Source organism: Herpailurus yagouaroundi, unplaced genomic scaffold (genome assembly GCF_014898765.1).
Source record: "Herpailurus yagouaroundi ecotype Mexico unplaced genomic scaffold, PumYag 195, whole genome shotgun sequence".
Lineage (NCBI taxonomy): Eukaryota > Metazoa > Chordata > Mammalia > Carnivora > Felidae > Herpailurus > Herpailurus yagouaroundi.
The window spans coordinates 5,844,286-5,861,396 of record NW_024412426.1 but is presented as its reverse complement, the minus strand read 5'-3'; the positions used below and the strand labels follow the sequence as shown (position 1 = coordinate 5,861,396).

Sequence of the window (17,111 nt, the reverse complement as noted above, 5' to 3'; positions counted from 1 at the left end):
CATGACTCAAGACAGACACGTTCTCCTGCCCGGGGAGCGGGGGTGGTATGCAGGTCACTTAATTGTACCTTCTCTCTTTTCTCCTCCACAGGCACTGATCCCTGAAAGTCACTACAGACTAAGTGGCCGCCTGCCCCCCACGCCCGCACTCCCACACCCGGCCTCCACTGCCACTTTGAAATCCTCCCCACAGACAGAAGAAAAGACAAACTTCCGATACCATTATCTGTTTTATTCTCTTTCATCGTCCAGGTTTGTTCAGCACATTAGAACAGGCATGAAAGGGAAAAGAATCGCATATTTTAATTCAATCTTTCCAAAGTATATGATATTTGAAACCATGCCATTATCTCTTGGGGGGGCGGGGGGGGAGAAAAGCATTCAAAAATTATTTGGTATTAAGATTAAAGATTCAGACCAATTTCCAGGGGGGGCCATGTGTAAGGTTTAAGGGCAGGTATTGTTTTTCATTCCAATGATTTTACAGAAGTGAGGGAGTGATGTGTACAACTTGAATGAAATATTCAAATCCTTGAAGGCTTCTGCACTAACATTTAAATAAAAACTAACATGTAGGCGTAGTTTCAGTGGCTGTCAATCTCCTGTTTGATCTCGGAAATGTACGGATGGTCTTTCCCGTGAGCCACTTCCATTATCGCGATGGCCTAGGAAAGACAGAGACGAGGAAAGGGTTGAGAGCCTGAAGGCAGCCCCTCCCCCTCCCCTAACCTGCACCCTGGGCTAACTTAACTCCAGCTAAGACTTCTCTGCTCCAAGGCACAGGATACATCCTGGCTCCTGGAGCCATGTTCTCTTCCAGAGTCTGGCTTTTTTTTCTTTCCTTTTCTTTTCTCTCTTTTCTTCTTAATAGACAAGATTATCTGATGACCAACTAGTCACCCATTATCTGATGACCAATCTGTACTGCCGAGTACAACATTCTACAACAGTTGAAGAAATGATACAGAGAAACTGATCTCATGACATTCTAGATCTTGCAGTAGAAAATGCTGTAGGGATAGAATTATCTGCGCTGAACCCAGTACACGCAGTGCTGGAACAGAAAAGGCCACGGTGAACTTCATGCTGAACCTGTTTTGATTTTAGTCGACACTGCTCATCTCTAAGACACGACTAAGTCGTTTTTCCCTTTCGAAAAATGCATGCTTTCCTTGTAATACACATTCTTAAAAACAAAAGCAAAACCAAAAACTTCAAAGTCGTTGCGGGTTTCATTTGAGGCAGCTGGAGAGAACATATTTAAGAAGGCATCTTTACAGTGAAGTAATATAAACCGAAGAGGTGCCAGTGGCTCCATCATTTCCCAGCTGTGTGACCTTGGGCAATTAACTGCTCTGCGCCTCATTTTCCTCATCTGCGAAATAAGAATGATGCCTCCGAGTTGTCAGTACACATACGGTGTTTAGAACAGCATCCGGCATACAGGAAGTATAGACCAAATGTTATCGGTAAGAATTTATTTTGTTCTGTATTCAACTCCATTGCGGAGAGAAAAACTTAAATTCCCGAACAGGGAATTTCTGATGGCCTGTGACTCTGATAGATGATCCTTTCCATTGTACCATTCTCCTCCTAAATCTCAAACCAAAAGGAGGCAGGCCAAGGAACAGCGTGAGCCTTCGGGACACTCGGGAATGTCCTGTCCAAATGCCTCTACTGTGTTCATTTCACAATTCACAGTCCTTTTTCGGAGCTACTTCGTCCTTCACTGTTCTCGTACCTCATTACTAAACACCAGCACCTTGCAACTCTGACCTAACTGGCCCACTTTCCCTCAACTCACCAAGGCAACAAATCTATTATCTTAGGAGGTAAATTCTATGGTTTCAAAACAGAAAAGTGCATGCTTAGCTCACATTGCCAGCCTGGTCAGGTCTCGACCCTTCCATTTGGGATGTGGGACCTAATACCATCTTCCCAAGTAGTCTACCAGGAAGTCTGAGAGAGTCTGGCCCCAACTTTTACAGACACTCTCTTACAGGATCAACAGACTGGCCCAAAGATTACAGTTCCTCAACTGTTAACTGCTACGTAAAGAACGAGAATTGATATTCGGGACGGTGACTCTAGCTAGCGTAAGGTGCAAGGTCAGGGCCAGGCCCCCTCACCCACCGGCAGCACAGAGCAGTCAAACACTGAGGGAGGCACATGCCCAGGGTCCTGGTGTCCCCTGTGTGCTGGTCACAGCCTGGGCAAGTGGAGCTTTCGACTCAGGAAGACCCCAGTCTGAATGAAGGCCTCCGACTGAATCTCCATTTTTCTACCAGAAAACCTGTATCATTTTTGTGAGAATTGAAAGGGTCCTGGCACATGACTGGTACTTGATGAACAATGATGATGGTTTTTCAGTACGCTTTAGAAACTGCAAACGCATCATCGTAATCCTGAGGAACTCTCTCAATCCAACTGCCTTGATTTCACCTCAACTGGGCAGCATAAATCCCAGTCCTAAAGGCAGACACACAGACGATTCCCTCACCACAGTCTCCTGACCCGTCCCGTGGCCCCTGTCCACTTCCAGGGCTTCATGCGGGCCGGGGGCGGCACCCCCATCCCCCCATGCTCGGGCTGTGCCTAGAGTCACAGCCAGCCTCTCTCAGTGTGTGCAGCCCTTCCCCCAAGGGAGGGCCCAGATACAGACAAGGCAAAGGCTCCATCACTTACTATACCCCGACCTGCCCAACCCCCTGCCTCCCACGTCCCTGCCAGAGGGATGAGCTGGGTGGTTCTCCATGACTTCAGTCCCTCAGCCCAACCAGGTGCGAGGGCAGGAGACAAAGGGGCCGTGGGGCGCCGGGACCCCCAGCCTCATGTTGCAGACGCACCTTCTTCAGGGCTCTTTCTCCAGCAGCTTTGTTTTCCAGGCCCATGTACAGCCTTCCCAGCTTCAGCCACATGGAGGCCACATTGAGGGAGTACAGAGGGTAATGTTTGCTGGAAGAAGAGAGGAGATAACAGGCCACCGTCAAAGGGCACCAAGCAGCCTGCAGGCCAGGCGCCATGACCCCATGGCAGCCAGGCTCCTCCAGGCCCCGGCAAATTCTGGGTGGACACCGTGGATGGTTCGACCCTGTCTGAGCACGCAAACGCGCTTCATTTCATGCAAGTGTGTGTGTTTCTGAAAAGCTACATCAAAACTGCAGGAGAAATCCTGCATAAAAACACCGACAACATGACATTCGACCCCAGTCCCAGGTTTTTGTTTCGGGTGCACTCAAAGCAGGGCACTGGGAAAACATCTTTGAAAGTGAATCCCCCATTTATCTGGGCCTGTCTCCTCACAGACATTGGCAGATTAGGCCTATCCGCTCACAAAAAGACAGAACGCCTGTCAGTGTTATACACACACCCGTGTGTCTCAAGAACCCAACTTTCTGTCACACTCGATGGCTGTCACTTGAGTTAACAAAGCTGTCAGCTCTCTGAAGTCAGAAGAACACCTACTTCCTCTGGGTTTGCTTTCTCTGTTGTCCAGCAGAGGGCTTTACATACAGTAGGTGTTCTCTCTGTTTTGTTTTCAAAAGCAGAGAATAATTTGGGGGAGTGGGAGCTATTGTTTTTAAAGAGGATTTATTTATTTTGAGGGAAAGGGAGGGAGAGAATCCCAAGCAGGCTCTGTGCTGTCGGTGCAGAGCCCAATGTGGGACTCGATCTCACGAACTGTGCGATCACGACCTGAGCCAAAATCAAGAATCAGACGCTTAACCGATGGAGCCACCCAGAGCCCCGTTCTCTGTCTGGTTTTAACTGAAGGCCGACTGGTAGGGCCTGCCTAGGAAAGACAGCAGGAGGCAGCTTATGGGTGGGACGGGACGAGGGGAGGGAGAATGTACGTGTGTGTGCAGGTGTTTATTTACAGACCCGTCTGTACAGCTCAAGATCCATCCATACGAGACGACGCATTCTATCTGTATTCCTGGGCAGGCAGCACGCTGCCTGGAGGAAGCGCTGGTGCCAGTGGCCCCACAGAAAGCCAGAGCTGGCCTCCGGGAGGGGCTCACCAAGCTAAGGAAGTGTCCAGCAGAGCAAGGCCCAGCTGGGAGACGGAGCACAAAGCTAAGATTATTTCATTCATTCTCATTCTTTCTCTCTCTCTCTCATCCCTACCCTCCCTCCCTCTAGATCTCACAGAAGGCTCTATGCATAAGCCCAGAGGACTTTGTCACCCACCTCAGGAAGAAGATAGGTTGTGAGAGAGTCTGTGATGTAGCAAATTGTTTCCAAGAGCAGATTTTAGGAGCTGGCTTCCCTTGAGCTCCCCCTGATGGCTAGTCAGGGTAGCGCAGGGGAAGGGGAAGGCCGTGGAAATCCAGACCAGACCAAACTTTACAGTCCCCAACCTTGGATAGTGAGGGAGAACTGAGGGCTTCTCAAATCCAGGAGAAACACCTGGGGTGCTTCTGGGGCACAGGGATTTCGGAGCTAATGCCCAGAGATTCTGAGCCACTTGGTCTTGGCGAGACCCTGCAAATGCACAATGGTAAGGTGTTTAACAAGTGCCCCACTGATAAGATCTAGGCCCTCCCAGCCCTGAAATGGCTAATCGGAGCCAGAGGAAACTGCCACGACCTCCATCTGTCACACACTTTAAGGTTTAAAAACCCTCTCGACAGGAAACTTCCCCGGGGCCGACATTCATTATTACTCTAAGTTAAAATCCAACTTGCTGTATTCAGAACTAGCAGGGTAGATAATGGGTAACCAACCAGAGCCAACTCAATGGTCCCGGCACTTCCCTGTTTGCAAACCGGGAAGCAATTTTAAAAAACACAAGAAGGGGATGGTGTGAGTAACGATGGAAAAGCAGGGATGTGGGACCACCAGTTACCAGGTAATAAGTGTGTTTCACTTGGAAGGCACAGGAGGAAAAAGAAACAAGCCAGTGGCTTTTTAATCCGGATCTGAATTAACTACTTTGGATACAGCACCCTGGAGAGGCCCTGGGAGGGCTCTTGCCCCAGCACCCCCTTCATAACCTCACACCTGCCTCTACAAGCGTTCTCTTCCCGATGCCAGGCCTGATGCAGAAGCACCCTGCACCTGTGCCTCCAGGTGTGGGTGCAGCGAGAGAACGCTGTTCTAGCATGTTCCCACACAGCGTGGTCAGAAAACAACATTTCCGAGCCCCACATTTGCAAGGTACACATTTCCAAGCCCCAAATTCTGCTCCCCGCTAAGACGATCAGAAACAGCCACTGCCATCACCTGTAGGGTTTAATGATCTTCTGTCCGTATCGCAGGGCTCCTTCCCAGTCCTGCATGTACAAGCAGACACCCATGGCCTGGTACATCATGTGCAACATGTACACGTTGCTGTCCTCGAACACGGAGCTCATCTTCTCCTGGCTGAGCTCACAGATCTCCAGCAGCTCACTAGGGGGTGCTCTGGCGTTAAGGAAAGGACAGGCTGAGGCCTCTCGGCTTGGACAGTTCCAGAGGCCGGTTCCAGCCGTTACTCGGGTGCACTCCGCCCCTACCCTCGCCCTCTGCAAAAGTCAATTACAGAAAGCCAAGCAAAAGTGAAAGGCAATTATTTTTTTCTTTTAAAGAAAATTCTTTTAAATTTTCAAACACACAAACCATGAATTCATGACCTGAGCCGAAACTGGACGCTTAACCGACTGAGCCACCCAGGCACCCTGGCAATTATTTTTTTCTTAAAGAAACAAACTTCAGAAGAAAACTGAAGACCTCAACTATCAAACACAATTTGAAAACTTTTAGCCCCAGGGAACAGACCCTCAGGTCAGCTGTAAACCATGTTTAGGATCACCAATCTCAACCTTCTAGTTAAATTTAAACCTTCACCCAAGCTCAGTACTTCGGCTGAAGCATTTCTGAAGAAAAAGTTCTTTTTTATGCTAAGAAAAAAACAAAACAAAACACGCCTTTCTTCAATTTCCTCCAGTGTAAATGTGGGGGAAATTTTCAGCCCAAGAAAATGCTAGAATGTAATGGTTAAGAACATGGATTATGGTAGTCAGCAGACGGGGGAAAAATCCTGGCGGGCTCTGTCCCTTGGGCAAATTACTTGCTACCTAAGAGTCTGTTCCCACCTGCTACATGGGAATGGCAACATTGTGTGTTCTTGTGTGTCCCTGTGAGGACTGGGTACGATAATGTAAGCAAAGCCCTTCGTGCTGCGCTTGCCTGGAGTATGACACCCAATTAATGAGGGCCGTCAAGGAACTCTTCTCCACAACTTTACACAATAAAACTCCTCCCCCACATCCAGCTCCTGACCAAACTAGTGAATCGAGGAGAAAGAAGATGAAATCAACATCGTAAAACTTGGGCATGGCTGACACCAAGTCATGGGTGGTCAGTAATTCTTCCCACATTTCCTGGGAGCCATTCATTCTTTTGTGTTCTGCTCCCTCCTCCCAGCTCTCTGGCACCTCTTGAAGGCGAGGGACAGTAAACTTCTGTTGTAAAGTTGTAAAGGATATATTTGTAGTGCTTGGCCCTCCGGAACTCCTCGATGACGTTGCGTGCGTATCTGACCATGTCACGGATGGTTTCCGCCTTTGGTGGATCGCTGAGCTTCCGGATTTCCACCTTGGCCTTATCCTGGGGGAAATGTCCACAAGTGCACGGTGTTATCTCCCATGGAGACGACACTGATGGGGAAACCCCTCAAACAGTGTATTTTGAGACTTGCCCATTCTAAAGTTACAAAAGAATGAAAGGAAATCGGGCAACGCATCTAAGGGAAACCTAGTACTCCATCACCTTTTTACAAAAACAAACAAAAATAATTTTCTAGGGGCGCCAGGGTGGCTCCATCGGTTATACGTCCGACTCTTGTTTTCGGCTCAGGTCATGATCTCACAGTTCACAGGGCTCTGCACTGACTGCACAGAGCCTGCTTGGGATTCTCTCGCTCTCCCTCTCTCTCTGCCCCTCCCCTGCTCATGCGCTGTCACTCAAAATAAATAAATAAATATTAATATATATTATATATGTGTAATATATATGTGTAATATATATGTGTAGTATATATGTGTAATATATATAATATATATATATATATGTGAATTTTCTAGACAGTCCTTATCCAGGCAGCACACTTAGAGTGTGTTTGCTATGGGCAGATATGTGTGTCCACACATCTATGAATCAAGAGAATAAGGAGGGTGGCATGGGCAAAATGATATTGGCAATGCCAGGGAAAATGTTCCTTATTCTCATGAAGAGGTTGGGAAGCCTCTCGTGTGCTTTTCCCCTTCCCTCTCTTTTAAGCAGCCAGTTCTTTCCAAGAAATAGCCGTTTGGCAAATCCTTCTCTTATGTGCACAGTGAAATGGAAATGTTTCAATCAGCTGTGAGGATCGGCTTTAAACAGAGGCCTGGTGTAACTAGCTTCCTTCTAGCCACCTTGGCAAGACATATGAAAAATACTGCAGGAGGAAACACCCAAGTCAGACAGGATACCCGACTGGCAGCGAGGGCCTGAGACGCAGGCTACGGTCAGCACCTTGACCCCATCGGCCTACCTTGTCTTTGGTGGTGCACTCCTGACACTGGCAGGTGAAGAAGTAGGAATCTCTTAACCGGTCATTCCTGTCTTCGGTTGGGTACAGGAGGTCGATGTAGCTGGTGAAAACCTGAGGGGGTCCGAAAGGTGGAAAACACCAGCTGCTACAGGTAAACTTGCTCCTTATCCTTTCTGTGGCTCTGCAAACACTTCCAGGGATGAGCACTGAGGAAGCCACAGTTTGGGGTATGTTCTTCCCTTTAGCTCACTGAATTCTTTAATGTCAGCAGTCCCCCAGTGTTGTCCACCTCCTTGTGATGGAGAGAAAGGGCCTCTCTTCCCACCTTCCAGAGAATCCAGAAGCCCACCAAACAGTAAACTGGAGGGTTGAAAGCCTCCCCACCCCGGCCTCCCCGAAGACAGCAAGCTGTGGACTTGTCCCAGCAAGCACATGATGCCATCACACGTGTAGAAGCCAAGGCCCCACTGGGCAAAGACTCTATCATCCTTGAGATTGGGCCTGGCCTCTCTCTGCCTGGCCTTTATTTATCCTCTTGTCTTGCACAGCTTAGGCCGGCCCAGATGCATCAGTGGGTGAGGGGGAAGCATGGACACATACACACTGATGGGTTTCCCTTCCATCAGCTGGCAACGGGACAAGAAGCTGGGCCCGGCGGGCAGGACAAGTCAGCACAGGGAGGACACAGCTTCCAGGACGCCAGCACGCCGCTGCCTGACCCAGCTGGGCCAGAGAACTTGGAAAAGTCTTGCCTCTGGGCTCACTGGGTTCTCCCGTCCTTGCTTTTTTCAAACGGGGTCTATAACCGGGGCTTGGAGCATATGGAGGAGACGGGCATTTAACTGGCCATTATCTACTCACTGGGACAGCGCTCGCTGCGCATCCCACACCATCAGGCAAATGTCTGACTGAACAGATGGATGTCACAAAGCCGTCCGCGTGCCAGTAACCTCGGGCACAGGCAGGCAGGCAGGGGGCACTCGCGCGGGGCTAGGTGCTTGCAGGCACGGCCAAGCCAAGCTCTCCCAGACCCCAAGGGCGGCACCGGAGACCCTGCAGCTCATCTGACACCCTCTTTGAAGGGCAAGTCTCCCCCAAGGCAGTGACTTCCCCGAAGCGGGGTCACTGCATCTCAGATCTGTCGGAGCGTGAGGGCAAACCAACAACAGGAGCCAGCCCTGCCCGGCCTCGCGTGGCCAGAGCTGCCTCAGTTCTTTGAAATGACTGATGGACACAAGACGCAACAGACACCAGGGCCCAGAAGGTGGCGACAGAGGCCGCTCAGTGTCACTGCTCTGGCGAGCCCTTCTAGGTGACAAACCGCTCAGTCTCCAGCCAGCCTGTGGGAGCACTGGAGCCTGGTGACTCACTTTCCGGCCGGCTGAGATGGGTCTATTTTTTTTTTAATTTTTTTTTTTCAACGTTTATTCATTTTTGGGACAGAGAGAGACAGAGCATGAACGGGCGAGGGGCAGAGAGAGAGGGAGACACAGAATCGGAAACAGGCTCCAGGCTCCGAGCCATCAGCCCAGAGCCCGACGCGGGGCTCGAACTCACGGACCGCGAGATCGTGACCTGGCTGAAGTCGGACGCTTAACCGACTGCGCCACCCAGGCGCCCCGAGATGGGTCTATTTTAACAGAAGAGGCATAACGGCAGTCGCCAGACATCTGGTACCCAAGGTGCCCCAGCCCAAAACAGGGTCCCCTCGTCCTGATGAATGAGGCAGACGACAGGAAGTCTAACCTGTGCCCTGGACTTCAGCTCCTAGTATGGCTGTGGGCTGGTTAACAACTTCCAGAGAAGCCAAGGCCTCGAGCATTTGGCACACAGATCACGGTCTTCAAATTTTAAAATACCCAGATAGGCACCTTGAAATGGCAGTGGAGATCACCAAACTGAACCTGACTCTGAAGGGTGTGATTACAAATCCACGTGTCCTTGCTAGAGATTTTACTAGTCATTTAAGAACACAAAGCATTCATGTAGCAATTTGCCACGCAGCCTTTTTGAGCTTTCTGGAGATGACGCGTCTCAGAAGGTAGTCGCGGAGGCAGCGTGTGGGAAAGGGGAGGGAATCGCTGCAACAGGTGACCGAACACCTGGGTTTCTCCACGTCCCTGAGACAAGGAGGGTACCTCTCGGTCACAGCCAGCCTCTACTTGCCCTGAGAGTATGTACAAGCCACCACCTGAACAGCAGTCCTCAAAAACGGTCTCTCTGGAGTTGAGATGTGGCATTGATGGGTTGTGAAATGCTGATGTGTGTCACTTGGAGCTTTAACTTGTCAGCTACTGGTCAGTTGCTTTTTCTCTCTTTAGATAACAAGAGTGTTGACCTTTTGGGGGAGGAAGTTCACTAATCAGAAAAGAAAAAGCTCGGGGCGCCTGGGTGGCTCAGTCGGTTGAGGTCATGATCTCACAGTTTGTGAGTTGGAGCCCCGCGTCAGGCTCTGTGCTGACGGCTCGGAGCCTGGAGCCTGTTTCCGATTCTGTGTCTCCCTCTCTCTCTGCTCCTCCCCAACTCGTGCTCTGTCTCTCTCTCTCTCTCTCTCTCTCTCTCAAAAATAAAACATTACAAAAAAAAAGCTCAAGCTCAATTATTTGGCAACAGAAATACAGAGACTCTCAAGGCGCCTGGGGCTCAGTTGGTTAAGCGTCTGACTCTTGATTTCAGCTCAGGTTATGATCTCAGTTTGTGGGTTCGAGCCCCATGTCGGGCTCTGTGCTGACCGTGCAGAACCCATTTGGGATTCTCTCTCTCCCTCTCTCTGCCCCTCCCCAGTTCATGCTTTCTTGCTCTCTCTCTCTCTCTCTCTCTGAATAAATAAATTTTTTTTAAAAAAGAAATATAGAAACTCTCAAGAGGTTTCATTTTGGTCATTTGGATAGTCTCCTTTCTCTGTATAGCTCTACAAATCTCTGTAAGGAATTTAGCTCAAATTTATTCTTTCCTGTTTTTTTCTTAGCCACATATGGAAATGGTGAGCACCAAACTGGAAGGCAAAAGTGTGGGAGTCTAAGCCATAGGTCGCAGATCTGATCACTAACCCTGGAGGGCCTAAGGGCGGACACACGGTGACTGCCAGAGTCATTCACAGCCACTCTCGTCCACGGAGGCCACACTGATTTTTCCACGCCGCCTTTTAACACAGCCGTCAGAAGCACTAGGCCACAGCCGCCAGGGGCCACGCACTCACCTCCTCTCCCGGGTTGATTTCCTGTACAGCTCTCACTTCTGCTAGCGTCCCCTTGTAGGTCACAATGACATTGGGGCAGCAACTATGATTCATCAGTGCAACGCTGTCAATCAGAAGAGAAAACCCAATTTTCTCAAGAAGGCAGGCAGACTGTTCAGGTAAATCCCTGGCTATTTACTTATGAAGTTGCAGGAACTGGATCTTGGTAGGATGTTTAAAAACAAAAACAAAACCACAAAACAACCTAACAGTTGGCTACCATATTCTAAGAGGTGGTTTTTCTGCGTGTTATTTATAACCGGACCTAACATCTTTAACAGTATCGAGAAGCGAAATTCACAATTCCAAATAGCGGTATCTCGGCCAAAAATAAAAAACGCGTAACAATAAAAACAGCAGCGACAACAACTCCCAGGAACATTCCTTCCTGTTGGAGGAAGGACTCCAAACCCAGCCCCCGCAGCAAGCTGCTCCAGAGGACATGGCACAGGACAAACGGGCTGCTGTCTCCAAGCAGCTTTTTCTATTAGTGGATTATTTCTAACGGGTTTTCTTCAGATGCGGAGAGGCTGCCCCTGTGGGAGACTCCGGCTTCCTTGGGGAGGGCCTGTGGTCCCCAGAGGGGCCCTCAGAAGCCTATCTGTGTCTCTCTCTGCACCTCAATTTCCTCATCTGGAAAATTGGGACATTACTGTTCCTGCTGCTTACTGTCTGCTTTTCAGGGACGGAGAGGACAGAGAGATTCGCCTATGCGAGGGGCTTTGAGCTTTCTGATTATATCAAGGTCAAAGTTCTGAGAACAGAAATTTCTAAACTACAGGGAAAAAGTGCTTGATCTCTGAAAATGCTGCCTTTGAAATCACAATGGCGATACGATTTCAGCCCAAAGGGATTTTTTCCCCCAATTAAAACTGCCTGGAAACTGGGGCTCATATGGGCACTCACATCCATATGTATCTTTGCTCTGATGGCCAGTGTCACTTGCCTGAACCCTCGGCAACCAAAACCCCTCTCCTATTTGCCCCGGGGCCAAATGGGCAAAGAGCCGGGAAGCCTGACGGGTGAGCTGCCCCAGGTTTGCTGTACTCAAGAGGGAGTGGCCCTCTCCCACCCGCCAGCTGCCAGAGGCCTGAGTGATGGGGTGTGTGGCTGGCCTTGGGCCGGTGATAACTCGTCTTGTCCTTAGCAAGGGTCACCCCCGCCACGCATGACGGCCCACCGAGCTTGCTGACAAGTGGTGGGCAGGCGATCAGGCCCTGGGAAATCTGATAAACAAATGCGCTGAACATTGTTATTAGAGGAAAAGCAGCTTTCTAGAACCTTTTGTAGAACTATTCGTTCATTTCGAGCCAGACTCCTGGACATCTTTTTAATAAAGGTGAGGGAAATTCACTAAGGCAAAGAACCTGAAACATTCATGCTCTCGGTGGCATCATTCTCTTGCGATGATCACTGGGAAGGGCAAACCCTCAAATACCACCCTTAACCTTGCTCTTAGCCTTGAAAACACTGAGAGGAGAGACATTCCAGAGCTTCTTCCATGTCTGAAGTTGTCTGTAAGAGCCTTCTAAAGAGGATCTGACGGCCTTTCCCTTTTCTCCTTCCCTTTCCCAAGAGCAAAAGTCCAAAAGAGCTTTTCCCCCAAACCCTTGTTTCCTCACTATCAGAATTCAAACGGCAGATGACACCATTTTGGCCACAGGGACACTATTGTGTGAATCAACCTTCTGTTTCGCCAGTCAGGAAAGCCGATGGCAGTGGCTCAGGAGATGTGGGCCTGTACAGAGATGCTTCTCTATCCTTCAGACCCATCGGACGTGCAGATGCGGGCAGCAACAGACCGACCCATCAGGAGCTCACATGTCCTCCGTGCTTAAGTGTGTGGGTGCCTCCTTTACCTTCGGCAACCCAAAGCCAAAGGAGCCTCTAGTATATATTAAGCAACATCACCAACCCACAGGGTGGATTAACTCAGGGGATGCAGGAAAGGCTCCTTTGCTCCATCTGGGAGGGGAGGACTTGATTTCAGGGAACTGAAGCATTCTGAAAATACCCACTCCATCAGAGGCAAGGGGCAAAGCCGTTTTTGGCAATCCATTACAGTCAGAGCTACAAAGATCTCCAACAGTCAACTGGCCAGCCTTTCTTGAATTACTTGAGTATCCCTGAAGTAAAGAAGAATCGTATCGTTCCTTGAAATTTTCCAAGTTCACTACTTCAGCACAGTCTCCTTCCCAAACCGTGCTGTTTCTTTACGAGTATTTTTCAGAAGGAACAGACGGATACGGTCTCTGCGTTAGCCTATGGCAATGCTTGGTTGGCAATTAGTGTTTCACTTTGAGTGTGAGAGACCCAAAGATTTCCAGAACCAAAGATATGCAAAAGGCAAATTTCTCAGCAGGGCACAGGCTGTTCCTTCTAAGCACACTAGAGAGGATTCTTTAATAACAGCTCCCTACTTAGCAGGACTTAACAAGCAACTGTTCTCTTAACTACTACCTTTGGCTCCCTAAATGTATGGGAAATATTTTGAAACCTAGTAGAATTAAAAAGGTGTCTTAATTCACTTGGAGTTTCATGCCTGCCACATGCAGTTAGGTAGGTTATTTTAAAAAATCAAAAAAAAAAATCTAATTAGTGTTAAATAAGTAAAAGGAAGTGAAGTCAAACTCAGCTTACTCGGGAAAAATTGCTGATCCCAAATGAGAAAGCTCTTCATCTTCAATTGTGAAGCCGTTACAGTTAACCTACAGTGAGAAAAGACGAGAGAGAAACAGATGAGCGAAAGCTTCTCTTCGGGTAGAAATCATTTCTTTAATTGTGACCTTTTACAAACTAACTGGGATGATGTTCCAGTTTAGTGATGTAAAAACCTTTCTTTTGGCACGGTACCTTTCTTTGGTCAAACAAAACTGACCCATCAATCTCATGTGTAAACAAACAAAAGCAGAATTGTTAGGAATGTAGTGCCCTTAGTGTAGCCGACCTACCCCTGCTATGCACAGTAGCCCAAGGACACTACAAGATGTCCAAGGACCGAGGTTTGCATATTTGCATGGGACTTAGGATACCTGGAGTCTAATCCCAATTATGCCACAGATCGGCTATGCGATCTCGAGGTCATCACGGAGTCCCTCTGTCCTTGATTTCCTCCCGTTAAAAAAGAAGTCACGGGGATGTAACGTACAGCACAGGGAATACAGTCAATAATATTGTATTAACTTTGTAAGGTGACAGATGGTCACCAGACTTACAGCAGGGACCGTTTCTCAATGTATACGAACGTCTGTGTATGTGAACGAATGTATGTGAATGTTGTACACCTGAAGCTAATGTAACAGTGTATGTCAGCTATACATCAATAAATGAAACATTAAAAAAAAAAGAAGTCACTTGATCAGTACCTATCCCATAAAGTGAGGTGGCAAAAATGAAAGCCCTTCCATAGGTAATCTAACTGCTGTCCATGCCTTCGAGAGGCAGAGGGGCCGAGGGCCTGAGGTTAAGGAACGGAGACCTTCCTTTCACATCTCAGCCCAGATCAACCACTGGCGACTTTCTCAACCCTTAAAAAGAAATGTTACATTGAAAAAATACCAAGAGCAACTCTCACCATTCTGGAAGTCCAACCTAGAGCTAGAAGGCTAAATACGGGGAATGTAATCCCCGAGTTTGTGTTGTTCCGTAAATTCATTCTTCCCGCCGACTTTCACTGAGAACATATGCTGGGCACTATGCACGGAAGAGTGAACGGGCCACCATCTGTGCCCTCGAGGCACACCCAGCCTATTGGGAGACAATTCAGCGAATGTTTTTCATTTGTATCTACAATTTCAGGGGTGGACGGGGACTCCGTCTTTTGACTTTTCAAATGATGAAGCTGAAGTCAGAGAGGAGCAGTGACTTGCCCAAAGCGAGTGGCAAAGGCTGAGACCCCTGCCCCTCCCCAGCTGCCCTGAAGGCTGTGAGACGCCACACGCTGCACGATTTCCACCCCATGGGCTAGAACCATGCTCTTCCATACCAGAGACAATGCGTGGGCGTGTTTCAGGCCAGTGGATGGGCTTTTTAAAACGAGCATCCCCTGGGCACTTACTCTGGGCCAGGCCCTGTGCTAGGTGCTGTGGATTTACCCTCTCATAAATCTGCAATACTACTCTGACGTAACCCATTTCACAGATGTGGCCACTGAGGCTCAGGGAGAGGACAATGATAAGAACTTGTTCAGGGCCATGTATGTAGTGAGTGGCAGAACAGGACAGGAGTCAGTTCAAACCAGACATTCAGACAGCAAAGTTTTTGGAAACACGAAAGAGTTTTACACTATACCATTTTCTTCTAAAATTGTTCTCACCTATGAATATTAATATGGCAATTTTACTTAAAATTAAAGGGCCAACGTCAAGGCTTGGAAATCTCAGCACACAGAGAAGTAAAGGCTATGATGGGTTTGACTTGCAAGTTTTACAGTAAGTTCAACATATTCACAAACAGTATTTACAATTTTCAACATAAAAAGAGATCACTGCAGGTTAGGAGAACAATGCACAGCCTTTGAAGACCTGGGGTGTTGGGCATTTTTATGTAGAAGACTTAACATAGTATTTTTGGTGCCAACTTCAAGTACCCCCAGCCTATTCTGTTATCAGGACATGAATCAATTACCATTAACCAATGGCCGACAACCAACATCAGGTAAGAGTAAACTGGGATTTTCATTCATTCAACAAAATGTATTGGGGCACGAACTATGTGTCCTGCACCATAGTAGGTCCTGAACGATCTACGATCTCAGACTGGATGCTAATAGGCCTCAGCAGTGTCTGCAGAATGACAGAATAAGAACTGAGCAGCAATTTTTCAAAATGGATGGAGGGACAGACAGCTCCTCACTAACTCCAAGGGGCAGGAGACTCGCTCCTTTGCCTCTTAATCTCTTCCTCTGCATGGAGCTCAACTGGATCAGTCTGTGACTCCAAATTTCTTCAGGCTTGAATGTTCTGCGTCGCTGGATTCTACATGCCACCCCACCCCCCCCCCCGCCCCATCCTCCTCCTCTCACTGTGCAAGAGTGAGCGTGTCTCTTTGTGGGCAAAGGCACCTGTAAGCACAGTCATCACTGTCCCTTCCTGGGAGGCGGTGATGGTGTGTAAGCCAGACTGCATAGCAATTTCCCTGCCAGCTTTCCCTCCCTTCTGAAATATCCCTGGAGAAGAAAAGTGAACTTGCACGTTAAGATGCATGGGCCACTGTCCTTTTTTTCAAGTCAAATCAGGCGTAAGTACTTTGCTAAAGCTATTCTCATAATTAGCATTTAGACTAGATGTAGGCTGCACACCAAAAATACATTTCCCAACCATGCATATGTTCCCAGTGATTAAAATGCACCTCCGTGCTGTCGGAGGAGCACAGTCATCTCCCGCTGCCAGCTGCTGCTGGGCCACAGGCTAACCTACAACACCCCCCACAAAGCAGAGAGAGGAGAGGGCTCAGAGGCTGGAACAGAGCACACACAGCCTGAGGCTGAGAGACGGGGCCAGAGGGTGGCAAGGGGCTGGACCAGCACTTTTCAGTTTTGCTTTAGAGTTTTCTTTGGGGATACTAAATGTCCCTTTCCAAATTTATACACGAAAAAATGTGTGTGTACGCATGCACATACAACCTGAGAACAGATATTATGATTTGATAAATATAAAATCTAAAAAGGAATTAATTATCTCCGTTATATATGTGTATGTGAATATATGTGTGTGTGTGTGTGTGTGTGTGTGTGTGTGTGTGTGTGTGTACAGATACAGATATATATATTGGTATCTCCTGGATTTTCTGAGTCAGTCCAAATTTCAGAGATCCTGAGTCATTTCACCACAAATATACTCCTGCTTGTGAGATCAAGTGCCTTGGTTTCTAGTTCTGAAAACATGGTCCCATGTCTACTACACCAACACTGAGAAGTCCTATCAGCGTGTATTACTGTGTTAGAGGAAAAGCGATCTTTTTTCTCACAGCTGGAAGTGAAGGTACACACTATATTCATTTCATTTTTCCTATGCTTTCATATAACCATGCCTTCTCCATGTCCAGAAAAAAGTCATGTATCTAGTTTCTTTTAAAAAAATGGAGGGGTGCCTGGGTGGCTCAGTCGGTTAAGCCTCCGACTTCGGCTCAGGTCACGATCTCGCGGTCTGTGAGTTCGAGCCCCCGGTCGGGCTCTGGGCTGATGGCTCGGAGCCTGGAGCCTGCTTCCGATTCTGTCTCCCTCTCTCTCTGCCCCTCCCCCGTTCATGCTCTGTCTTTCTCTGTCTCAAAAATAAATAAACGTTAAAAAAAATTTTTTTTAAATAAATAAAAAAATAAAAATAAAAAAATGGAAAATTAGTCAATTCCTCAGCTTCC

The 17,111-nt window shown here is 48.2% G+C and overlaps 1 protein-coding gene across 1 annotated transcript in view; it reads right to left on the bottom strand.

The window, feature by feature from the left end:
* Nucleotides 1-215: 215 nt before the first annotated feature.
* SMYD2 (SET and MYND domain containing 2) overlaps nucleotides 216-17,111 on the bottom strand; it is a 51,472-nt gene continuing 34,576 nt past the window's right edge. The window contains exons 6-12 of the mRNA XM_040446459.1: nucleotides 13,395-13,462; nucleotides 10,716-10,818; nucleotides 7,517-7,627; nucleotides 6,471-6,591; nucleotides 5,227-5,401; nucleotides 2,847-2,955; nucleotides 216-665 (exon numbers count right to left, since the gene is read on the bottom strand). Of these exons, the coding sequence (XP_040302393.1) occupies nucleotides 585-665; nucleotides 2,847-2,955; nucleotides 5,227-5,401; nucleotides 6,471-6,591; nucleotides 7,517-7,627; nucleotides 10,716-10,818; nucleotides 13,395-13,462 (768 nt within the window). The 3' untranslated portion in view covers nucleotides 216-584. The remainder of the gene's footprint in view (nucleotides 666-2,846; nucleotides 2,956-5,226; nucleotides 5,402-6,470; nucleotides 6,592-7,516; nucleotides 7,628-10,715; nucleotides 10,819-13,394; nucleotides 13,463-17,111) is intronic.